Source organism: Sinocyclocheilus anshuiensis, unplaced genomic scaffold, assembly GCF_001515605.1.
Source record: "Sinocyclocheilus anshuiensis isolate Anshui unplaced genomic scaffold, SAMN03320099.WGS_v1.1 scaffold100, whole genome shotgun sequence".
In the NCBI taxonomy this organism is placed as follows: Eukaryota; Metazoa; Chordata; class Actinopteri; order Cypriniformes; family Cyprinidae; genus Sinocyclocheilus; species Sinocyclocheilus anshuiensis.
In genome coordinates, this window is record NW_015555725.1 from 673,063 (window position 1) to 692,121 (window position 19,059).

Genomic DNA, 19,059 nt, shown 5'->3' on the forward strand with positions numbered 1-19,059 from the left:
ACCACAGCACCTTTTATTTTCGAGAGGAGTTCTGGGATCCTGCCGTGACCAGCCATTGAAAAATCTATTTTTAATTGTAGTCTATATATCTATATCTATCTATCTATCTATCTATATATATATATGAGAGAGAGAGAGATAAATGTCATAAATACATATCCATAAGAAACCTCTACTTCAACAAATTCACCAACTTAATAAAGAACTTTACAGCCATCAGTGAAACAGAACAAATAAAGATAGTATTAGGAGAGGGACAGACAGCAGCACTGGCTGCGGGATACGTGTGAATGTGCCGCAGCCTGAGAGACAGCAGGACAGATAGGATTTCATTTTTGATCATCACATTGAAAACATCAGGGTGGAGAGTGAGATGAATCGGTTTTAAAATGAGGCGACCACAGCACCTTTTATTTTCGAGAGGAGTTCTGGGATCCTGCCGTGACCAGCCATTGAAAAATCTATTTTTAATTGTAGTCTATATATCTATATCTATCTATCTATCTATCTATATATATATATGAGAGAGAGAGAGATAAATGTCATAAATACATATCCATAAGAAACCTCTACTTCAACAAATTCACCAACTTAATAAAGAACTTTACAGCCATCAGTGAAACAGAACAAATAAAGATAATATTAGGAGAGGGCTAGTAATCATTATTCACATTAAGCGATGTACAATTATATTATTTCGAAGCAGGAATATTGCATTAGCCACCGAGAAGAGAGCACCTTTCATTTACTAGTAATACACCAAATACATTTAATGTAATACAATAATAAGGACCTAAACAAAAAGATATTTCCAGTATTTCCATTTCCATGTATCAAAAAGGAAAAACAACATGGTAATAAAATGGAAGAGATCTCCATGGAATGTTTATGAAATTGCTGAGTATGGAAAAATGAAAAAAAAAATTGGGGGACAAAAAATGTTTGCGACATGTGGTAATGTACAGCGAAATCTACAGTGACTAACAATAAATAAGGATTTGGTAGCTTTCCTTATGTCCACAGTCCCAGACCAGGCAAGTCCTGTCAGCAAAACTGAGCAGATATGGGGCATATGGTGGCACAAGGGTGGCCATGAGGTGAAACAGACCCGTCCCTGCTTGTCTGAAGCGGAAATAAGGACTGATTTAATTCAGGCGATCTGCACAACTGCTTGCCATCTGCACCTCTATACCGAATGATTTCGATTTCAATTTCAAAGAAATGAGCCTCTTAAAGGGCCCGTCCACCGTTTTGAGTTTTGTCTAAGCTTTATCATAAATAAAAAGCTTTTTTTAACTCTGTAGTGTGTAGTTTATTTTAGGAAACCAAGTAAGGAGTCCTCACTGAGGTCAAAAACTTGCCCCAAAAATATGACCCATTAAAACTTGAAATGTACATCAATACTAGCCTGCAAGGCTTCTCTGTTGTAAACAACTGCTGAAATAACATTATTAGCACAAAATTATTTTAAAATTATTCAAACGCAGCACATTTTCTGGTATTTGTTGCGAGCAGTTGCAGCATATCCTCTCTCAGTGTCACTAAAAAAATTATTTTCTGGATGGAAGCCTGCTTCTGAGAAACGTGTTGGTAAATATTTCTGTGATATGCTGCAAAGCAAGTGTAAATGCACCATCAGTACATCAACCAGCTCGAATCTGATCCAACATAAATCGATATTTTCTATTTTTCATTGTGGTTTTAGATTATATCCTAGACATTTCGACTGCCCAGAATTTCTTCCCTTTACTCCTAATGCAAACATTATAATCAAATAATCTAATATTACACGGTTAACTGGATTTCATGTCATTGCAACGGTCTTGCTGACTTTCAAAACTTCAAACAACAAACAAATGCAGCTTTTTCATATGTGTTCTGATGATAAATGTATTGGGTTGAAACGTGATGGAGGAATGCCTCATGGGAAATGCCTACAGCGACAGTCCCTGGATGTGTGGATGGGACACATGAAGAAATAGACTGTAAGCCGGCACATTTGGGGACGGCAAAGATAAAGCTATATACCAAAGAAGGGCTCAAAGAATGAAGATGAGCTTCAGTTGATGAAAACTTTTCACAACCTGATATAAGGTGTACCGAAAGAGACCAAATAGTCATTGCGAAGGGGCATCTAGTGTAGCACACAACATGCAGCTGCATTTACGGAATCAAATATATAAAGTATATATGTAAAAAATATATGGAAATCTTTTTGGCCAGTGAGCTACATCAGCTTCAGGTAAATCTACACTCAGTAGACAACAGAGAGTAGTTCTGGACAGTATAATATACTCTACAAATACAGCAGATGTGATGAATCACTATTTACTCATAGGATATCATTCAAAAATATAAATATATTCTTTTTTCCAGAGAGGAAGTCAGGCTTTGGGGGAAAATTTGGAAAAGTTGCATTGACTTTATTACAGCAACAGAAACTGTATCAGTAAATTTTGCTTCATAAAGTTATTAGTTCCGGAAAACAGTTGATTTGACCCAGACAGTCAGTATTACTAGAGAAATGGCTCTCATCTTTGACAAGAAAAATAACCTTAAATTTGTGATGTTCAGTAACATATCAGTGTATTTAACTTTTTAAATTTAGAAAGACTTTGAAGATTTATGAGCATAAATAGTGTAATTTTTCGCTTAGAAAAGATACATGGCCATATGTTCCTATACCTTCATTAAGGTCAAAGTGATATTGTATCAAAATATGAGAGGGAAAATATGGGACTGACACGGTAGACTAAGAAAACTGATTTGTGAATTACTTGCGAGTTCGGTACGTCTCTTGGAAATAATGCTTGGTGGACGCAACAACAGAATAGATAAAATGTCCCTTTGAGATCCAAGTTGGAATCTCATAAAATGGCACAACTTTCTACCCAAGAGGAACCCAGTTACACTTTTGAGGAAGTGTTACATGTACAGACTCCATCAGTTCCAATTAGTAGCCGAGTTTTCCACAACAGGTAGAGAAAACTAAGAACTTTGATGTTTGAAAGCTCTAGAAATTCCTCCAGATGGTGCAAAGTTCCAACAGGTGGCCAGAGAATCTGAACCCTTCGAAGGAGCCCAGAAACACAGGACTTTCAGGAGTTCAGATGTACCTCATGCAGGCGCTCAGAAGTTCTGGAGTTCAGGTAGGTTCTTGAAGAGGTCCAAGGAGTCTGGGTTTGAGAAGGCCCCTCGCTGAGTGACGTCCTTACCTGCGATCACCTGCTTTACAGCAACTTCGACCTTCTTTCCGCTGATAGTGTACTGCAGGCAGAAGAAATGTGAAGTCAATCAGGTGGAAAAGTACAGAAAATAGAAGCAGAAAATAAAGCAAGTGAAAGAATGAATGCGCAAATTGAGCTCACCGGGATGTCTTTGGTCTCCAGTATCAAGGCTGGTACGTGTCGGGCAGATAGAGCTACTCTGATAGCACCGCGGATCTTCCCCACTAGCTCTTGACTGAAGGTGTTTTTGGGTCCCATCTTTAAGAACAGAATCACCCTCTCCTCTCCATCACTGTTGTACTGAGGGACACAAAGGCTGTCGGACACTTCCTCAAAGGCTTCCACTGGTTGGAGAGAGGGCATAACAAGGGTCTTAAATGCTGTCTTACTACAATGTTAGCACATTCTAAATAATTATATATGTTGATAATTATTTTCATGATATGGCTGATAACATGAAAAAGAATTACCAGCATATATAATTATTTAGATAAAATTCTATACATTTTGTTGTTTAAATGAAAAATTTATCACTAAAAACTGAAATTGTTGCAAATGCAATCACAACAAAATAACATACTGTATGGAAATGTGATTTTTTTTTCAGACTTTCTAAAGATGAGATAACATTTAACAATGTTATTCATTTATTTGTTTTCAAATACTAACTTTAAGTGAAATATTTCATATCAGCTGATATGCATCAGATATTGACTGATACCAATAAATTGCAAAAACAATAAATACACACTACCGTTCAAATGTTTGGGGTCAGTTAATTTTGTTTTTTTTTTGTAAGAAATTAATAATTTCATTCAGCAAGGACGCATTAAATTGATAAAAAAAAGTAAAGATTTTTACGTTTTTACAAAAGAGTTCCATTTCAAATAAATGCTGTTTTTTTTTACTTTCTATTTATCAAAGTAAAAAATAATGTATCATGGTTTACACAAAAACATTAAGCAGTTTCCAAACTGTTTTCAAGATGGATAATAATAAGAAATGTTAATAATAAGATAATAATAATAATAATAATAATAATAAGAAGAAATTAAATCTTTTTAATTAATGTTTTTTTTCATTGTGTGATTATGATACTGTATTATTACTGTGGTATGCAACTGCAACCGCACGTCCTGGACTTGGCAAATGTCTTGTCCATCTATGTATAACATGATTGGTTATTTGCTTTTGTCATTGTGCAGCATCCTTGAGCTTGGGAAAGGCGCTATATAAATTAAACTTATTATTATTATTAAATCAATTCAGAAAGATCATGTGACACTAAAGACTGGAGTAATGGCTGCTTAAAATTCAGCTCTGCCATTGTAATAATGGTTCACAATATTACCATTTTAAAGTTTGTTTTGATCAAATAAATGCTATCTTGGTGAGCTTAAAAAAAATGTACAGAACCCAAACCATTTAACGATAGTGAATATTCACTAATAACCATCATGGTACCAATATATTGTATATTTTGAGAAAGATTAAAACCACTTGATAATTTAGCCTGTTCAAAACCAGTCCAAACTAGTCTACTTTTTTTAAACAGGAAAAAATGTGTATATTTATTTCTCACCAATGTTATAAATTTCTGAGCTCCCAAACCGAACACCATTAGGATTCAAGGTTCCATCACTGAAAATACAGACAGAACAAATAGTGCTTTATACCATTTAGGGGCATTACTAATCAAAGAGTATCATAATACAGTAACAAAACAATATTATAAGTATAAACAAAAGAAGATGATCAAAATCTTCAATACAACAAAGCAGAACAAACCTTCTCCCCAGCATGACGACTCCTCCCGTTTTTGGATTTATCTTACAGTAATCACCATGGGCCCAGACTCCTGAATGAGGAGATACACACAAATAAATGGATTGAGAAGGATGAACAAATAGTTATAGAAAGAAGCAGCTGCTGTGTATCTTGACCGCTGACGGCCTGAGAACGCTAATGAGGCTGAACTGTCCTGATTGGCCTTTTCCTACATCTCCAAACTAATAGCAATAAGGCTCCAAGGAGATTTTTCATGCTAACAAAAGCTGGCAGGTTCTCTTTTTCCCCCTTTTTGCCCTCAGAAATAATTTAATCAATACGGCGGAAAAGCTGCAGAGTCTTCTGAACAAACTGAAGCGGCATGTTTGTTTTCCAAATCAAAGGGATGACTCGTTTGCTTTCTAAATCAGACAGAAAACACACTTCACCGTGACCACTTCACCATTTAAGAGCTTTGAAGGAAGGCAACAGAGTGCATCTGTGAGCCTCTATAGGCTACGAGCAATGAGTCTGAAGCAATGCATTTTGCAATGATGCCTATAATATCTTAAAATGCTGCCTATGGAGGCAGTTCACTAGATTTTGAAAGAGATCTAGGGTGATGTCATGTGAAGGGTTACCTGGGAAGGTAGAAAAGTAGGCTTTGTGGTATTTGCTGCCATTCTCGTCGTTCCAAAAATGAGTAGGCTGGCACGGGATGGGCTTCAAACACACCAGCTCCCCACTCTCGCCCCAAACAGACTTACCTGAAATACACACCAAACACAACCGCTTTATTGAAGCAATAAGCTACAAAGGAAGTGTTTTTACCAATGTTAAGGGGTAATAAATTACATTTATTTAATCATTCTGCTGCCAGTTATTTTAGGTTCTTAGCATTATTGTAGGTGATGTTGTAAAATATCTAGGCTTTAAATAATATATATTATTTACATAATAAATCTACACTACCATTCAAAATCTTGGGGTTAGTGAGCTTTTTTACTGTGATATATTATTACAATTTAAAATAACTTTTCTATTTAAATATATATTTTAAAATGTAATTTATGCCTATGATTTAGGGCTGCACGATAAATCGCATGCGATATTTAATGCGCATCTTGTCAGAAAGCCGGTTCTGTAATCAGCGGTAAATTTCCATCACGTGCGTGCTTTCACATTGAGCAGCATTAACTACACAGAGCCGTTGTTCACTGACGAGCTGCACAAAAAATCGCGCGAATATGAACGTGGTTTTGCGCAGCTCATCAGTGAACAACGGCTCTGTGTAGTTAATGCTGCTCAATGTGAAAGCACGCAGGTGATGGAGATTTACTGCTGATTACAGAACCGGCTTTACTGATAAGATGCACGTTAAATATCGCATGCGATTTATCGTGCAGTCCTACTATGATTGCAAAGCTACATTTTCAGCAGCCATTACTCCAGTCTTCAGTGTGTCTCTCTGTCCTTCAAAAATCAATCTAATATACTGATTTGTACGTCATATTATTTCCAATGTTGAAAACAGTTGTGCTGCTTAATATTTTTGTGGAAACAATGATATATATTTTTTCAAGAATCTTTGATGAATTTAAAGTCTTAAATAAAAGTATTAATTTATTTTAAAAAATCCTTCTGACACCAATATTTATATTTAACTACTTGTGAATCTAATCAACTCAGATTTAAGATCCCAAACTATTAATTTTATATTAAAAATAATACAATAATAATACAATAAAATAAAAGAAGACCTCTGTGTCTTGACCATAAATCAGAGATAAACATGAGCTATATCTCACCTTCACAGTTCCAGGACTCCACAGCCATGCCCAGATTTCGGGCCTGAATTTCCCCTCTGTAAACAGGCACCGTCATGTTCTGACCCATGAAGCATGAAATGATGTCTGTGCCTCCTGAGGAAATATTAAAGATGTTAAAGATGATCAAAATCTTCAAGGTAAGAAAATCTCACAGGTTTGTGGAGAAATTCAAAGACAGACAGATCTTTCGTGTTTCAGAATATCTTCAGAACAGATGAAAAGCTCTAGAAATTTAGTTTACTTTGTGGAAACTGAATGGATTTTTCATTAACTTGTTGGCATAATTTGCTGGTAGCTTTGTTCTCCTGTCTCCGTTTATATGGATCACAGTTTCTATAGTTCAACTCTTCCCTATTGATTCGTTTACCAGACACAATAAAAGCAAAAGGAACAAGCTGAACAAAGGTGCACAAATATCTATTTGGTCCAACAAACTCAGGCTTTCTTCAGGAATGAAACTGGCTCACACGATACTTCTCTACAAATATAAAATGCTTGTTTCGTAACCTCATCACGCCTCAAACAATCTTTTTAATGGCAGAGAAAAAGCCAAAAACACAAGTAATAAGCCATCAGTGATGGAGAATAACTAAATAAAAGGAGTGACTACAAAATTAACTACTTTTACATTCAAATTTGCCAGTCACAAACAATTTTTTGCAAAGTTGCAGTTTTTATATTACATATTTGTGTATCATAAGGTCTGTATAAAGTACCGTTAATTGCATAGAAAATTGATAATACTTTAGATAATCCCGAGTCTTCATAAGTGATAAGCGGAGCTCAAAAACTAGCCATAAATGTGGATTTTAAGTAGCTTTCTCAGCAAGATTCTCCTCAAACCTTTGCTCATCCATGACAGCAGTTGACCTGAAAGAGGGAACTGACTGAAGGCAATAACAGTTTACACAGCCGCACAATATAGCGCTCCCTGTGGCAATGATGAGAAATGCAATAGGCACTTGTGTTATGAATTGCATTGACATATTTTGAACCTCAACAATAAATTGTGTATATAATTATGCAGCTAGAAGCATGTGAATTCTGGTACTTCAACGGAGAAATTTTAGGCCTATAGTTATTGAGTCACCCAATATAAAGACTGAACCTACAACATATGTGAGCAGCTCTGATGCTCAGTCATTATAATGCCAGCACAGAGAAGCTTTTTCTTTTGCTTTTGCTTTTTCCCAAAAGAAAAAGCAAGACAATCAATATTTCAAAATAATGAGGTTTTGTGAAGAAAAACCAGGAGAGGCAGTGTTGGGATAGAGGTGGGTCTAAATAAAAATAGGTCTCAGTAATTGACAAATGTAATGGCTATAAAGTCAGATTATAAAAGAGACAGAAAACAGGAGAGAAATAAAAAGGGCAAAAGTGTGTTTATGTGTGTATGTGACAGATGGTAGGTGATATTGGGGGGTCTACTGGATTCAGGTGATTCTGGGTGGCTGAAAGTGTTAAAGCTTCCTGCCAGTTGCCCCTCTGCGCTCAGGAGTCTGGCTGGCACAGTAACAGGAGCGGCGGGAAACAAGCCTCGACACATATGCTCTGCTTGACATTGGGGTCAAGGTCAAATCTGCCTCGGGTTGGCAGAGGTCACGTATCTGAGGGGAGGCGGGCGCAGCGATGATCCTAGACAAAGCGGGTTCTCAGTATTTCAGAGGGTCAACAGGCTATCTGAGCTCAGAGATGAAGACAAGCATCATGTTGCTGCGCTGCTGTTTTCCAGCAGACATCTTTAGGTAGCCTGACATTTCAAAAACCTCTGGAGTCAAGAAACGTCAGTCAAAGCCTTTTTCTGAAAAGTTATGAGGCTCATGTGCTCTGCAAACATGTCAGAATTCAATGAGATTGCTGTCATGGTATCAAATGTGAGCCAAATGGCAAATCAAAAAGCCTTCATGGCAGACATATGCAAAGAACACATCATAATCTATCACTCATTTGAGACAATAAGATCAAATTGTCTACTTTAGATTCAGAATTGGAACATTTTTTAACAAAATTCTAAAAGTTAATTGACTAAAATCTTTCAAACATTTACAATGCTAAATCATAATAACCATTTTAATCATAACCATATTAACCATATATTACTTAACACAGTTATCGCTACTACTGTAAAGCCATTATATTTTCCAGTAATATTCCATATAGTATAATATTATATAATATAAATGAGAAAAAAATAAAAATCAATATAAAAATCATAGCTACATATTCTGTTCAGTGAAGATAATCATCATATTTGTAAATAAAACATGGCTATTGACCAAACCGCATCAAAGACCAGAACTACCCATTTTATATAATATAAATGTAATGGAAACGTAATATAATAAAAGAGCAAAGACTAAAAATAGCATAGCTGTAACCTCCTTGTATTCCTTGCAATAACTCATCCAGGAACAAGCACTGCACATAAGAAGTTAAATAACAAACAGCTCTGAAAGGTTCATTGTGAATAACATGACTGTAGCAGGCTGCCGCTGACCTGCCATGAGAGCAAAGCTCATCTGGTGAAACCGCAGGGAGAAACTGGGCACAGGTGGTGTGTGAGAGAGACATGCTGCGAGACCCCAGTTACAAACACACACACATGCACACAAAATCAGCAGTCCACCACAGCTGTTAACGCTGATGCTAATTTGTTTCCGCAGGGCCCTGCAGGCATTAGATCTCACTGCAACACACACACACTCACACACACACACCATACTATCAAGAGGAGAATAAAGAATGAAAGAGAGAGAGAGAGAGAGAGAGAGAGAGAGAGAGAGAGAGAGAGAGAGGGATGGGTGAGGGGAGGGAGAGAGAGAGAGAGAGAGAGAGAGAGAGAGAGAGAGAGAGAGAGAGAGAGAGAGAGAGAGAGAGATGGATGAAGGAAGGAAAGGAAAATTAACAAAGTAAAAAGACATTTTTAAAAATATGTTTTTTTTTTTGTTTTTTTTTTTAAGTAAGAAAGAAAGAAGGGAGGAAAAAAGGCAGGTAATAGAATAGAATAGAATAGAATAGAATGCCCACCTGATATGGATCCCAGGAGCACATTGTTCTTAATACAGCTGTACACATACTCATAGCTCTGAGGCTTCAATGGAGATCCTGTAGAAAGGAGAGTGTGAAGGGTCTGCAGGTTGTGCGTGTTTGCTGTGAATAGTCAAGAAAAACAAAATCATAAAAAAAGCATTTCCTAAAGGAAATACTACAGCTTGCAAGACCTCAAAAGGAAATCAACAATAATAACCACATATATTTAAATTCCGATCGATGTCCCTACATTTTCATTCTGTAATATTCAATGCTTTGTGAATGCCAGTTCATGTTGTCTTTAAAGATGAAGCTCTTGGTGTGTTTGAGGTATTGGAGGAGTTAGGGGATTTATTTTTGTTTTGCATGTTTTTTTTGTTTGTTTTGCAATTACCATAGCATGCATTTAAGCGGAATTTCGATATGCCCCAAATTCTACATTACATTATAAACAGTCCTGAAGTATAAAGCTCAGCTCGCTGTCATCTATTCAGACTGTCTATAGTCCGGAGGCAGATGGGTATGGCTCACAGTGATCAGAATTATTAACCGCGTTACGCTGTGCTGAAATGTATGCAGGCGACATGCCAGGCCACCCGTCTGGGGTCCCATGTAGAGAGGGTCTCTCGCACCGGTTATCAGAGCCAGTGCCACACCCCACAGGCTAACAGGTGTCGCTCTGAAATGTCAAGCAGCCAAAGGGAGCAGCGGAGGGCCAGGAAGCATGTCTCTGACCCCCCAACACACAATCCACTCAGCCACACACATGCAAAACTAATTCCTCCAATACCTCAAACACAACAAGAGCTTCATCTTTAAGGATGACATGAACTGGCATTCACAAAGCACTGAATATGAATATGAATTTTGTTCATATGGAAGTCAATGGCTACCAGCACTGTTTGGTTACCCACAATCTTCAAAATACCTTCTTTCGCATTCAGCAAACTCAAACAGGTTTGTAATAAACTGAGGGTGAGTAAATGACAGAATTTTCCTATTTGGGTGAACTATCACTTTAATTTAATTTGACTAAATATTAATTTAATGCAATATTAATTTAATTTAATTCACAAAGCACCAGTTACATCCAAGGTGTCAGGGTTTTGCTGGTTAGCATTGGCGCAGCTACATCTTTTTCCATTGACAGACATTCTTAAGTAGCTGTGTATCCTGACCGAACAGGGTCGAATTTCATTTCAAGTTGTTTTTTTAATCCCTGCATTGGAAACCACAGGTGCTCATTTTCAAATTGTCTCCTCATCAGAGGAGTTCCTGCCGTTACTCTTTATAAAAAAAAGACCCCTAAATCGATCGCTCTCATGGCAGTCGTTACACATAAACTCCATCTTCCACTGTAAATTGCATTTTAATTCACTTTCAGTTTGTCTCATTGTTGAATATTCACAAGCACGCACATGCAGTTTAGTGAATGAGTTAGGGGCATCTAGAGACTGCTGGGAAAGTGGGGAAATTAATGTGTACTAGGGGTGTCAAAAGAAGCAAATTGAAGCTTAAAAAAAACAAACATATACATTTATTAGTCTTTATACAGTATCGGAATAGACCCAATTTGGTGCATTTACCTCACAGATGCACATGAATAGTCAAACATGTGCAACAAAGTGCTTTCTAACAAGGTAAACGGTAGATTTGTAAACAAGCAAATGATGTGCCAAAAAAATCTGAACATTAGGCCTTGCAGTATAAAATGTGTAGTGCTCGACAACATTATTTGTTTTTGCAGCGGTATCAAAATTGATATTAAAAATATAAAATGTCACTGGTATTGGTCTTGACTACTGAAATATTGTATAGTGAGTGACAATCCTATTATGACAGAAAAAGTGAAGAAACGAAAGAGAGAAGACAGAGGGATTGTAATTCAATGCAGCTCACCAGGTTTCAGATTTCTCTCCTCCAACACAGACAGCCATTTCGCTCCAGTCCCAAAAATCGTGATTCTGTCAGCAGATGATAAAACAAATGGACAAAAATGGATGTTAACAATTAGGTGTATATTTTGAATGTATAAAAATAAAATGGCTTTCTTAGAGCTTGCAAAACCGAGCTGCAATTTAGGAGGTAAAATATAAAAGGGCAGCATCCTTAAGAAACCTGAGGTACATCTGTTTGGGAAACATTACACTAGGCCACATCACCAACAAATATGAAAACCTAATTTCCATAGCACTTTAGATCTCTGTGCTTCCACTATAGAACAAAAAGCGGAGCACTTTCAGTCAGTGTCAATGAGGTGGAATTGATCTAAATGGCCTGTTGACCTGCAGAGGCCTCGGTCAGCTATCTCTTGATGGAATCACTCGCGGTCAGAAATCAGGGGGTGGGGGGAATGGCAGTGCAATATCTGAAGGGCACAGACAAGCTTAAATGCTGTCAACATGGTTGTGTTTGTGCTAGACAAATGGAAATTACACTGTGTTATACTGTATTTCCAGCAAATTTACAGTAGAGCAGACTTTCTACTCTAGAGGTTGTATACTATATGAAAATGCCTATTCCTAAATGCACATGGAAAAGAAATTATCCTAACCGATGTTTAACACTTAAACCTGGTGAAAACAGGATTTCCATGTACTCCAATGTTCAGAATACACAGCTCCAAGAGCAGCAAAAAATTGCCATTCAGAAATTGTCAGCATATTGAAGATACAACCATGAGAACATTAATAAAACACCTACAATCTGCACATCAAAAGCATAGAGCAACCACGCATTTTACATTCAAAGAGGCTAACCAATCACAGGGGATTTGCATAAAGAGTGAAACATTTCATTTGTAAGCGGAAAATGGTCAGGTAAAATTAACCTATATTTTGCATTGAACAATTAATGTGCAAAATATCAAGAGCTGCACATAAATATAATTAAGTATCCATCTAAACTCATTTGTCATTCTGTTTTTCTTTCTCTATAGTGTCCAAAAAGAGACGTCCCCAATGTGGATAGGTGCCATGTCAATGTCCTGCTTGCATGTGATTGGTGGCAGCTGGCAAGGCCTGGTTAGTAATGGGTCGTTTAGGATGTAGGAAGAGAATTGTATATGAAATGAAATGGAACGTGATTTCACAAGCAAGATATCAGTCAGGGAAAATGGGAAAACTTGCCAGTACCAATCTAATGATATGACCAAGCACTGATCTTCCTTCCGTTTATAGCATCATGGACCTCTGATTTACTGCATAGTCTATCCATAGAATTGATCATGGGGTTGTTCATTTTTCTAACATTAAAGAAGTAAAGCTCGTCTAAATATTTAGACAGCTCATTTCGTATAAGCCACATAATTTTGGCCCCATCTGCACATGGGAAATTACAACTGGCAAATGAGACAAGCAAGTTTGGCCTATAGAAGTAAAATCTCAAGCAAATATATATAGGTGTATACCAGATCTTAACCAGATATTGACTAGATACTTAGCTTATTGGTAAAAGATCTGGGTTTATAACCAACAGGTTAGAAATTCAAAGGGGAGATCAATCATCTATCACCAATGAAGCATTGAGAAACGGCACTCAGATCCAGGTTTCTCCAAGGCTATCCCTTTAACTCAACATGGCAATGCTTTGTGAAAGACATTGAAAGTTCCACTGGCCCCAAATGTGTAGTGATACATAAATATTGTTATGTGGATTGTAAAAAGCTCATTCTTGACTTTTAAACCAGCGCAATTCAGGTCCCGGACGAGCCCCCAGTTATGGTAAGGCCCAGCTTAATGGTATATATCAAGATGTCCAATCTGGCTCCTAGAGGGGTACCTTTCACCAGAGTTTAGCCTGAACCAACTAATCAAGTTCCACTGGCCCCAAAGGTCTTCCAGACAGGTGTGCTGGAGTCAAACTTAGCAGGAAGGTGGCCCTGCAGAAGCAGGATTGGACACCTCTAGTGAAGTGACATGTGAAGTGAAGTGACATGTGGCCAAGTATGGTGACCCATACTCGGAATTAGTGCTCTGCATTTATCGCATCCAAAGTGGGCCAGTGACCCCGAGTATGGGCCATTTTTTGCTGCGGCGCCCGGGGAGCAGTTGGGGGTTCAGGCCCTTGCTCAAGGGCACCTCAGTCGTGGTATTGAAGGTGGGAGAGAGCGCTGTACATTCACTCCCCCCACCTACAATCCCTGCCCGCAACCTTTGGGTTACGAGTCCGACTCTCTAACCATTAGGCCACGACTTCCCCTAAATTTTGTGGGAGGTGTATATCTTGACCTCAATAAAAGGAACTATCAGTGCAGTTAAGGAAACAAACTTATTAATTACAATAATTCAGAGAATTTAATGTCTGCATTCTTCAACTAATGTGCCAGCAAAGCTAGGTAACTCCAGCAACCTAAGATAAGATTCAATAACATAACACTCTGGATTGTGGGTTCCTCTCAAACTATGGAGAAAGTATTGTGTCCATTGTCTTACACTTCAACACAATCCATTCTTAGTCTCTTCTGTCTTATTAAAGACCAAAAAATAGGAGCTATTTTTCCCCAACAATGACAAATGGGACAAAGAAAGAGTTGTCTATCATGACCAAGTTTCACAATGGCCCTTTGTCCAGAATACATTTCCCTTATGCATTTTCTTACATCTACACGGTCACCCCATCTACCTTCTGATTGAATATTGATTATTTGTAAACATTAAACAATTAATCTGAAAGGGGAGCAGTACAAGATAAAAGCTAATCCAGGATCAATACATTCGTACGTCTAAAAATAGTGGGACAAAAGAGAGAAAGAAAGAGCATGTTTTATTCTACCTGGTCTGCAGAACAGGGGTAGATGGGCTGATTCAATCTGAAGTTATGAACTTTATTTGTCTCTATTTGTCTCTGTCACAAAGGCAAATGTCTACAAATTTGGACAGCATGATCAAATAAAGCCAAGTACACAGAAATGTTTCCCTGCGCACACTACACAACTGATTTGCGATGATCCCAGAATATATTCCCTCACAAACTTACTTACAAAGCAACGGGAGAAGTGTTTCTTCACACTGTAAACAGACAACAATTGCAATTGTGTTATACAGAATTGCACAGAACAGGAAAACTAAGAAACAGAGTTTAAAAATATAGATGAAACAGCACATGTTTGGAGCAGTTTGATGCTTTTCTATTTATTTTTTGTTTACCAGTTTCCCAATGCCTTGCTTTCTTTTAGCTTCATTGTCTGTTGCTCATTACTGCCCTCTCACTTGTCAGGATAGTGAACACAGTTGAAGACTAAATGGAACATGCTTCAGTCTGAAGCAAGCCTGACAAAATCATGTCGTAGCACCTACGACCAGTGTCTCAGAAGTGTGCACACTACAAGAGTGGGTATGAACTACAATCTGCAATTTCTGGATACAGACTAATAGATCAAAAGCATCAAGCTTGAGTCTTGTAGTGTGCACCAAGTTAAGAGGCCGTGCCTTAAAGGGGTCCTATTATGCTCTTTTACAAAGTCTTGATTTTGTTTGTTAGTATTACCTAAAAGTAGCCCAATTTGATGTTTAAAGGAAATTAAAACAAGATCTTCCTTGCTTTTTTTAAATAAAACAAGTTGCCATGTAAACACCCTCCTAGTCTAATAATTAAAAGATTCAGAACCAGTTGAGATTGATGCTTCATGATGGAATGGAAGCAGCAAAAGATCTTCTGTATTGTGACAAACATTTGAGTGTAACAGATTATCAAAAAAGAAAAAAAAAAAGTTCTATATAGACTGTTGATTGGAATTAAAAGGTTGTGGGTTTGAACTACACTGAATGATGACGCATCCACTAAACTTAAAAATGAACCGTCTTTTCACTATCTCCATAAACTCCAAATAAACCCTATACTGCCCAGAGGAAGAACTTAATTGGTGTCACCAACAGGACTAACTCAAGGCTAAACTCAGAAAGACAAATAAAAAGACTCTCAGATACAAACCTGAGCTGCCTTTTAAAATTAGGACTGTTAAATTTAACATATCCACTTAATACAATTAATATCTATATAAAATAACGTGATTAAAAACACAACACAGTTTAAGCATCCCCTCTGACCCATATGTAAATTCCACATTAAGAAATATTCATACCATTGAAGCAATTCAAATTTGAAGCTCAGCTGCTATCACAGGCAACACGCCTCGCCAAATCACATTTACTGAGAGCAGACCGCTCAAAAACAGTTCACACAGGATGCAATCTTGCGTTCAATATAGCAAGACTCTGCAAAATACTGAACTCAGAGGATTTGAGACATGTTTTTAAAAGTTGAGAAATGGCCAAAGACATTTTACGTTGGTAATGTTTTACCAACATTAAAAAGAAAAAAATACTGCATAAATGCTAGAATGCATGATGTGTAAACTTCAGACAGACTGACAAACTCAATTGCGGTGACCTGTAGAACTGTGATAGGCTTACATTCAATTATTTGGAAATATTTGGTCATTTTTTGTAACATCTATTCAATGCTTTACTCGTTTGCCACAATGCTATATCTTGAAATTGACTCTTTATTTATTTAGGAGCTTTTTGCAATTAATAGCATTAAATTGGCATTTCAGATACATTACCATTCAAAAGTCTTGGGTTGGTAAGATTTGTTTTGTTTTGCAAGAAGTCTCTTATCTTCACAAGTCAGAATTTACTTGATCAAAGATAAAATAAAACAACAATATTGTGAAATAATATTACAACTGAAAAATATTTTCTATTTTAATACATGTAAAATGTAAATTATTTCTGTAAATCGCAAAGCTAAATTTTCAGCAGCCATTATTACAGTTTTCAGTGTCACATGATCATTCAGAAATCATTCTAATATGCTGAGTTGGTACTTCTTATTATCAATGTTGAAAATGGTTGTGCTAATTCATATTTTTGTGGAAACTGCATTTATTTGAAATAGAATGTGAATGTCTTTATTGCCACTTTTGGTCAATTTAACGCATCCTTGTGGATTAAAAGTATTAATTTCATAAAAAAAAATTATCTTGCTGACCCCAAACTTTTGAATGGCAGTGTATTTAATTATATTAATTTGTATGCAATTAATTATATATTATTTTTAATTGATTGTCAGCCCTAATTAAAAAATGTAAAAAAAATGAATATGTCTCTGAAATGAAGTGATTTAAGCAGCACACATGGGTCTGGTGAGTAATAAAAATGTGTGTGTGTGTGTGTGTGTATTTTGGCTTTCCCAAAAGCTGCTGCAAAAATGTCTCTATTTTCTTTCTCTTGGGAAGAAGCGAGACAATGAGAGTTAAGAATAGAGGCTTTCACCAGTAGCCATGGGAGCAGAAAATGATCTCACACACACACACACACACACATCAAGTGTGATCCAAAGGAACTCCAGTGTCTGTTGCACTTCGATCATTTCTGATCAATAACAGGTAAACTCTGAAAGGAACTCGATGCCACATTAAAGGTGGCCAATTAGACCCATCTCTTTAAATCAGGTTGCCGTGGTGATGTGGTGTCATTTACACAAAGGGCACAGCAGATGCTGGTGATAAGCACTGCCACACCTCAACCAATTACAGCAGGGGCATGAGGGGGAAAAAAAGTGACTGAAGCTCCTGACTGTGACACCTTCATTATAGAGTGTCTTTCTCACACACACACACACACACACACACACACACACACACACACAGATTTACTTACCCCAGACGGTCTACAAGGTCCCAGAGCACATTGGCACTGGGAAGAAGAGGGCAGCCATCGTACAGGACCACAGAAGCCCCAACAGCTAGAGAGGACACCAGCCAGTTCCACATCATCCAGCCAGTCTGCACATAAAAAGAGAGATTGGGTCAGAGAATACATTTTTGTCCTGAGTCTGACCAGACTGGGTAAACACACCAACTACTCGGCAAAGATTAACAAACAGTGTTCAAAATGGACCATATCATTTTGAATATCAAACTGGACTGCCCAGAAATTATGTGTATCTTAATTTTGCGAACCTTACTAAAAGACAAAAAGGAAAGAAAATACATTGTCCTAACAAAGACATAATGGCAAATTATGTTAATCTGATTTATTAATAAATGTCCCTAGTGTTATTGGGAACAATTCATCAGTGTACGTAATGCTAAAGTAGTACGTTTGTTTAAAATCTTTCATCAAAATGTAATAATGTTCTCTGCCTCTGAAATTACTTTTTCTGAAATAGTTTTTTCTATGTAATAACTAAGACTGTGGGAGTGGCGCAAAATAACATTAATCAATCACATCAAAAACACAATGAGTTCTATAATACCTGTAGAAGTAAGCAATTTACATGCTGCTAACGTTCAAAGGTTTTGAAGAAACTGATACTTTTAATCAGCAAGGATGCATTAAATTGATCAAGAGTGATAGTAATGATTTTTTAAATGTTACAAAAAAATGTCAAATAAATTGCTTATCAAGGAATCCTGAAAAAATGTATAATGGTTTCTATAAAAATATTAAGCAGCACAACTATTTTAAACATTGATAATAATACGAAATGTTTCTAGAGCAGCTAATCAGTATATTCAAATGATTTCTGAAGGATCATGTGACACTGATAACTGGAGTAATGGCTGATAAAAATTCAGTTTTGCCATCACAGAAATTTCTTTTATAATATGTTAAAATAGAAAACATTTTAAAATGTAAAGTTTTTTCACAATATTAAATCCTCTCCTCTATAAATCCTCTCCCGTGGCCTCATAAAGTGTCCATCGTATGCGCACTTCAGATTCCGGGCGGAAGAAGCAGGTCATCTGGGTACTTTTCACCTACTGTTTTGCGAATACTATGAATTCGGACATACTACTCGCCTCACATACTGTTTTCGCATACTATATACTAGTGCTGGGCGGTATGACCAAAAATTTATATCACGGTATTTTTCTAAATTATACCGGTTTCACGGTGTATTTTTTTTTTTCCACGCATGACCAGGTGTTAACCATATTTTCTACTGATTGAGAGAGGAAATACTGCAGTATATTGACTTAGAATGCCCTATTTTACTGTCATGATGAGTGAATATTGTCAAAAAATACCACACTAAATAGTGACTAAACACGACCCCTTTTCATACATTAACCAGGAGTCACTCTCATTTATAATCGCGGCATCGTCTGATAAAATCAACATGCATCTACACTAAAGAGCGGCTATGCGGTTGTTTTGGCTATATTACTTTTTTGTCTCATGCAGCGCACTGCCTGC

The 19,059-nt window shown here is 37.0% G+C and overlaps 1 protein-coding gene across 1 annotated transcript in view; it reads right to left on the reverse strand.

Moving 5' to 3' along the window:
• Window positions 1-733: 733 nt before the first annotated feature.
• The window catches only part of aacs (acetoacetyl-CoA synthetase), a 38,441-nt gene continuing 20,115 nt past the window's right edge, over window positions 734-19,059 (reverse strand). The window contains exons 10-18 of the mRNA XM_016465881.1: window positions 17,518-17,642; window positions 11,753-11,817; window positions 9,851-9,973; window positions 6,803-6,916; window positions 5,636-5,761; window positions 5,016-5,085; window positions 4,810-4,868; window positions 3,369-3,571; window positions 734-3,267 (exon numbers count right to left, since the gene is read on the reverse strand). Of these exons, the coding sequence (XP_016321367.1) occupies window positions 3,130-3,267; window positions 3,369-3,571; window positions 4,810-4,868; window positions 5,016-5,085; window positions 5,636-5,761; window positions 6,803-6,916; window positions 9,851-9,973; window positions 11,753-11,817; window positions 17,518-17,642 (1,023 nt within the window). The 3' untranslated portion in view covers window positions 734-3,129. The remainder of the gene's footprint in view (window positions 3,268-3,368; window positions 3,572-4,809; window positions 4,869-5,015; window positions 5,086-5,635; window positions 5,762-6,802; window positions 6,917-9,850; window positions 9,974-11,752; window positions 11,818-17,517; window positions 17,643-19,059) is intronic.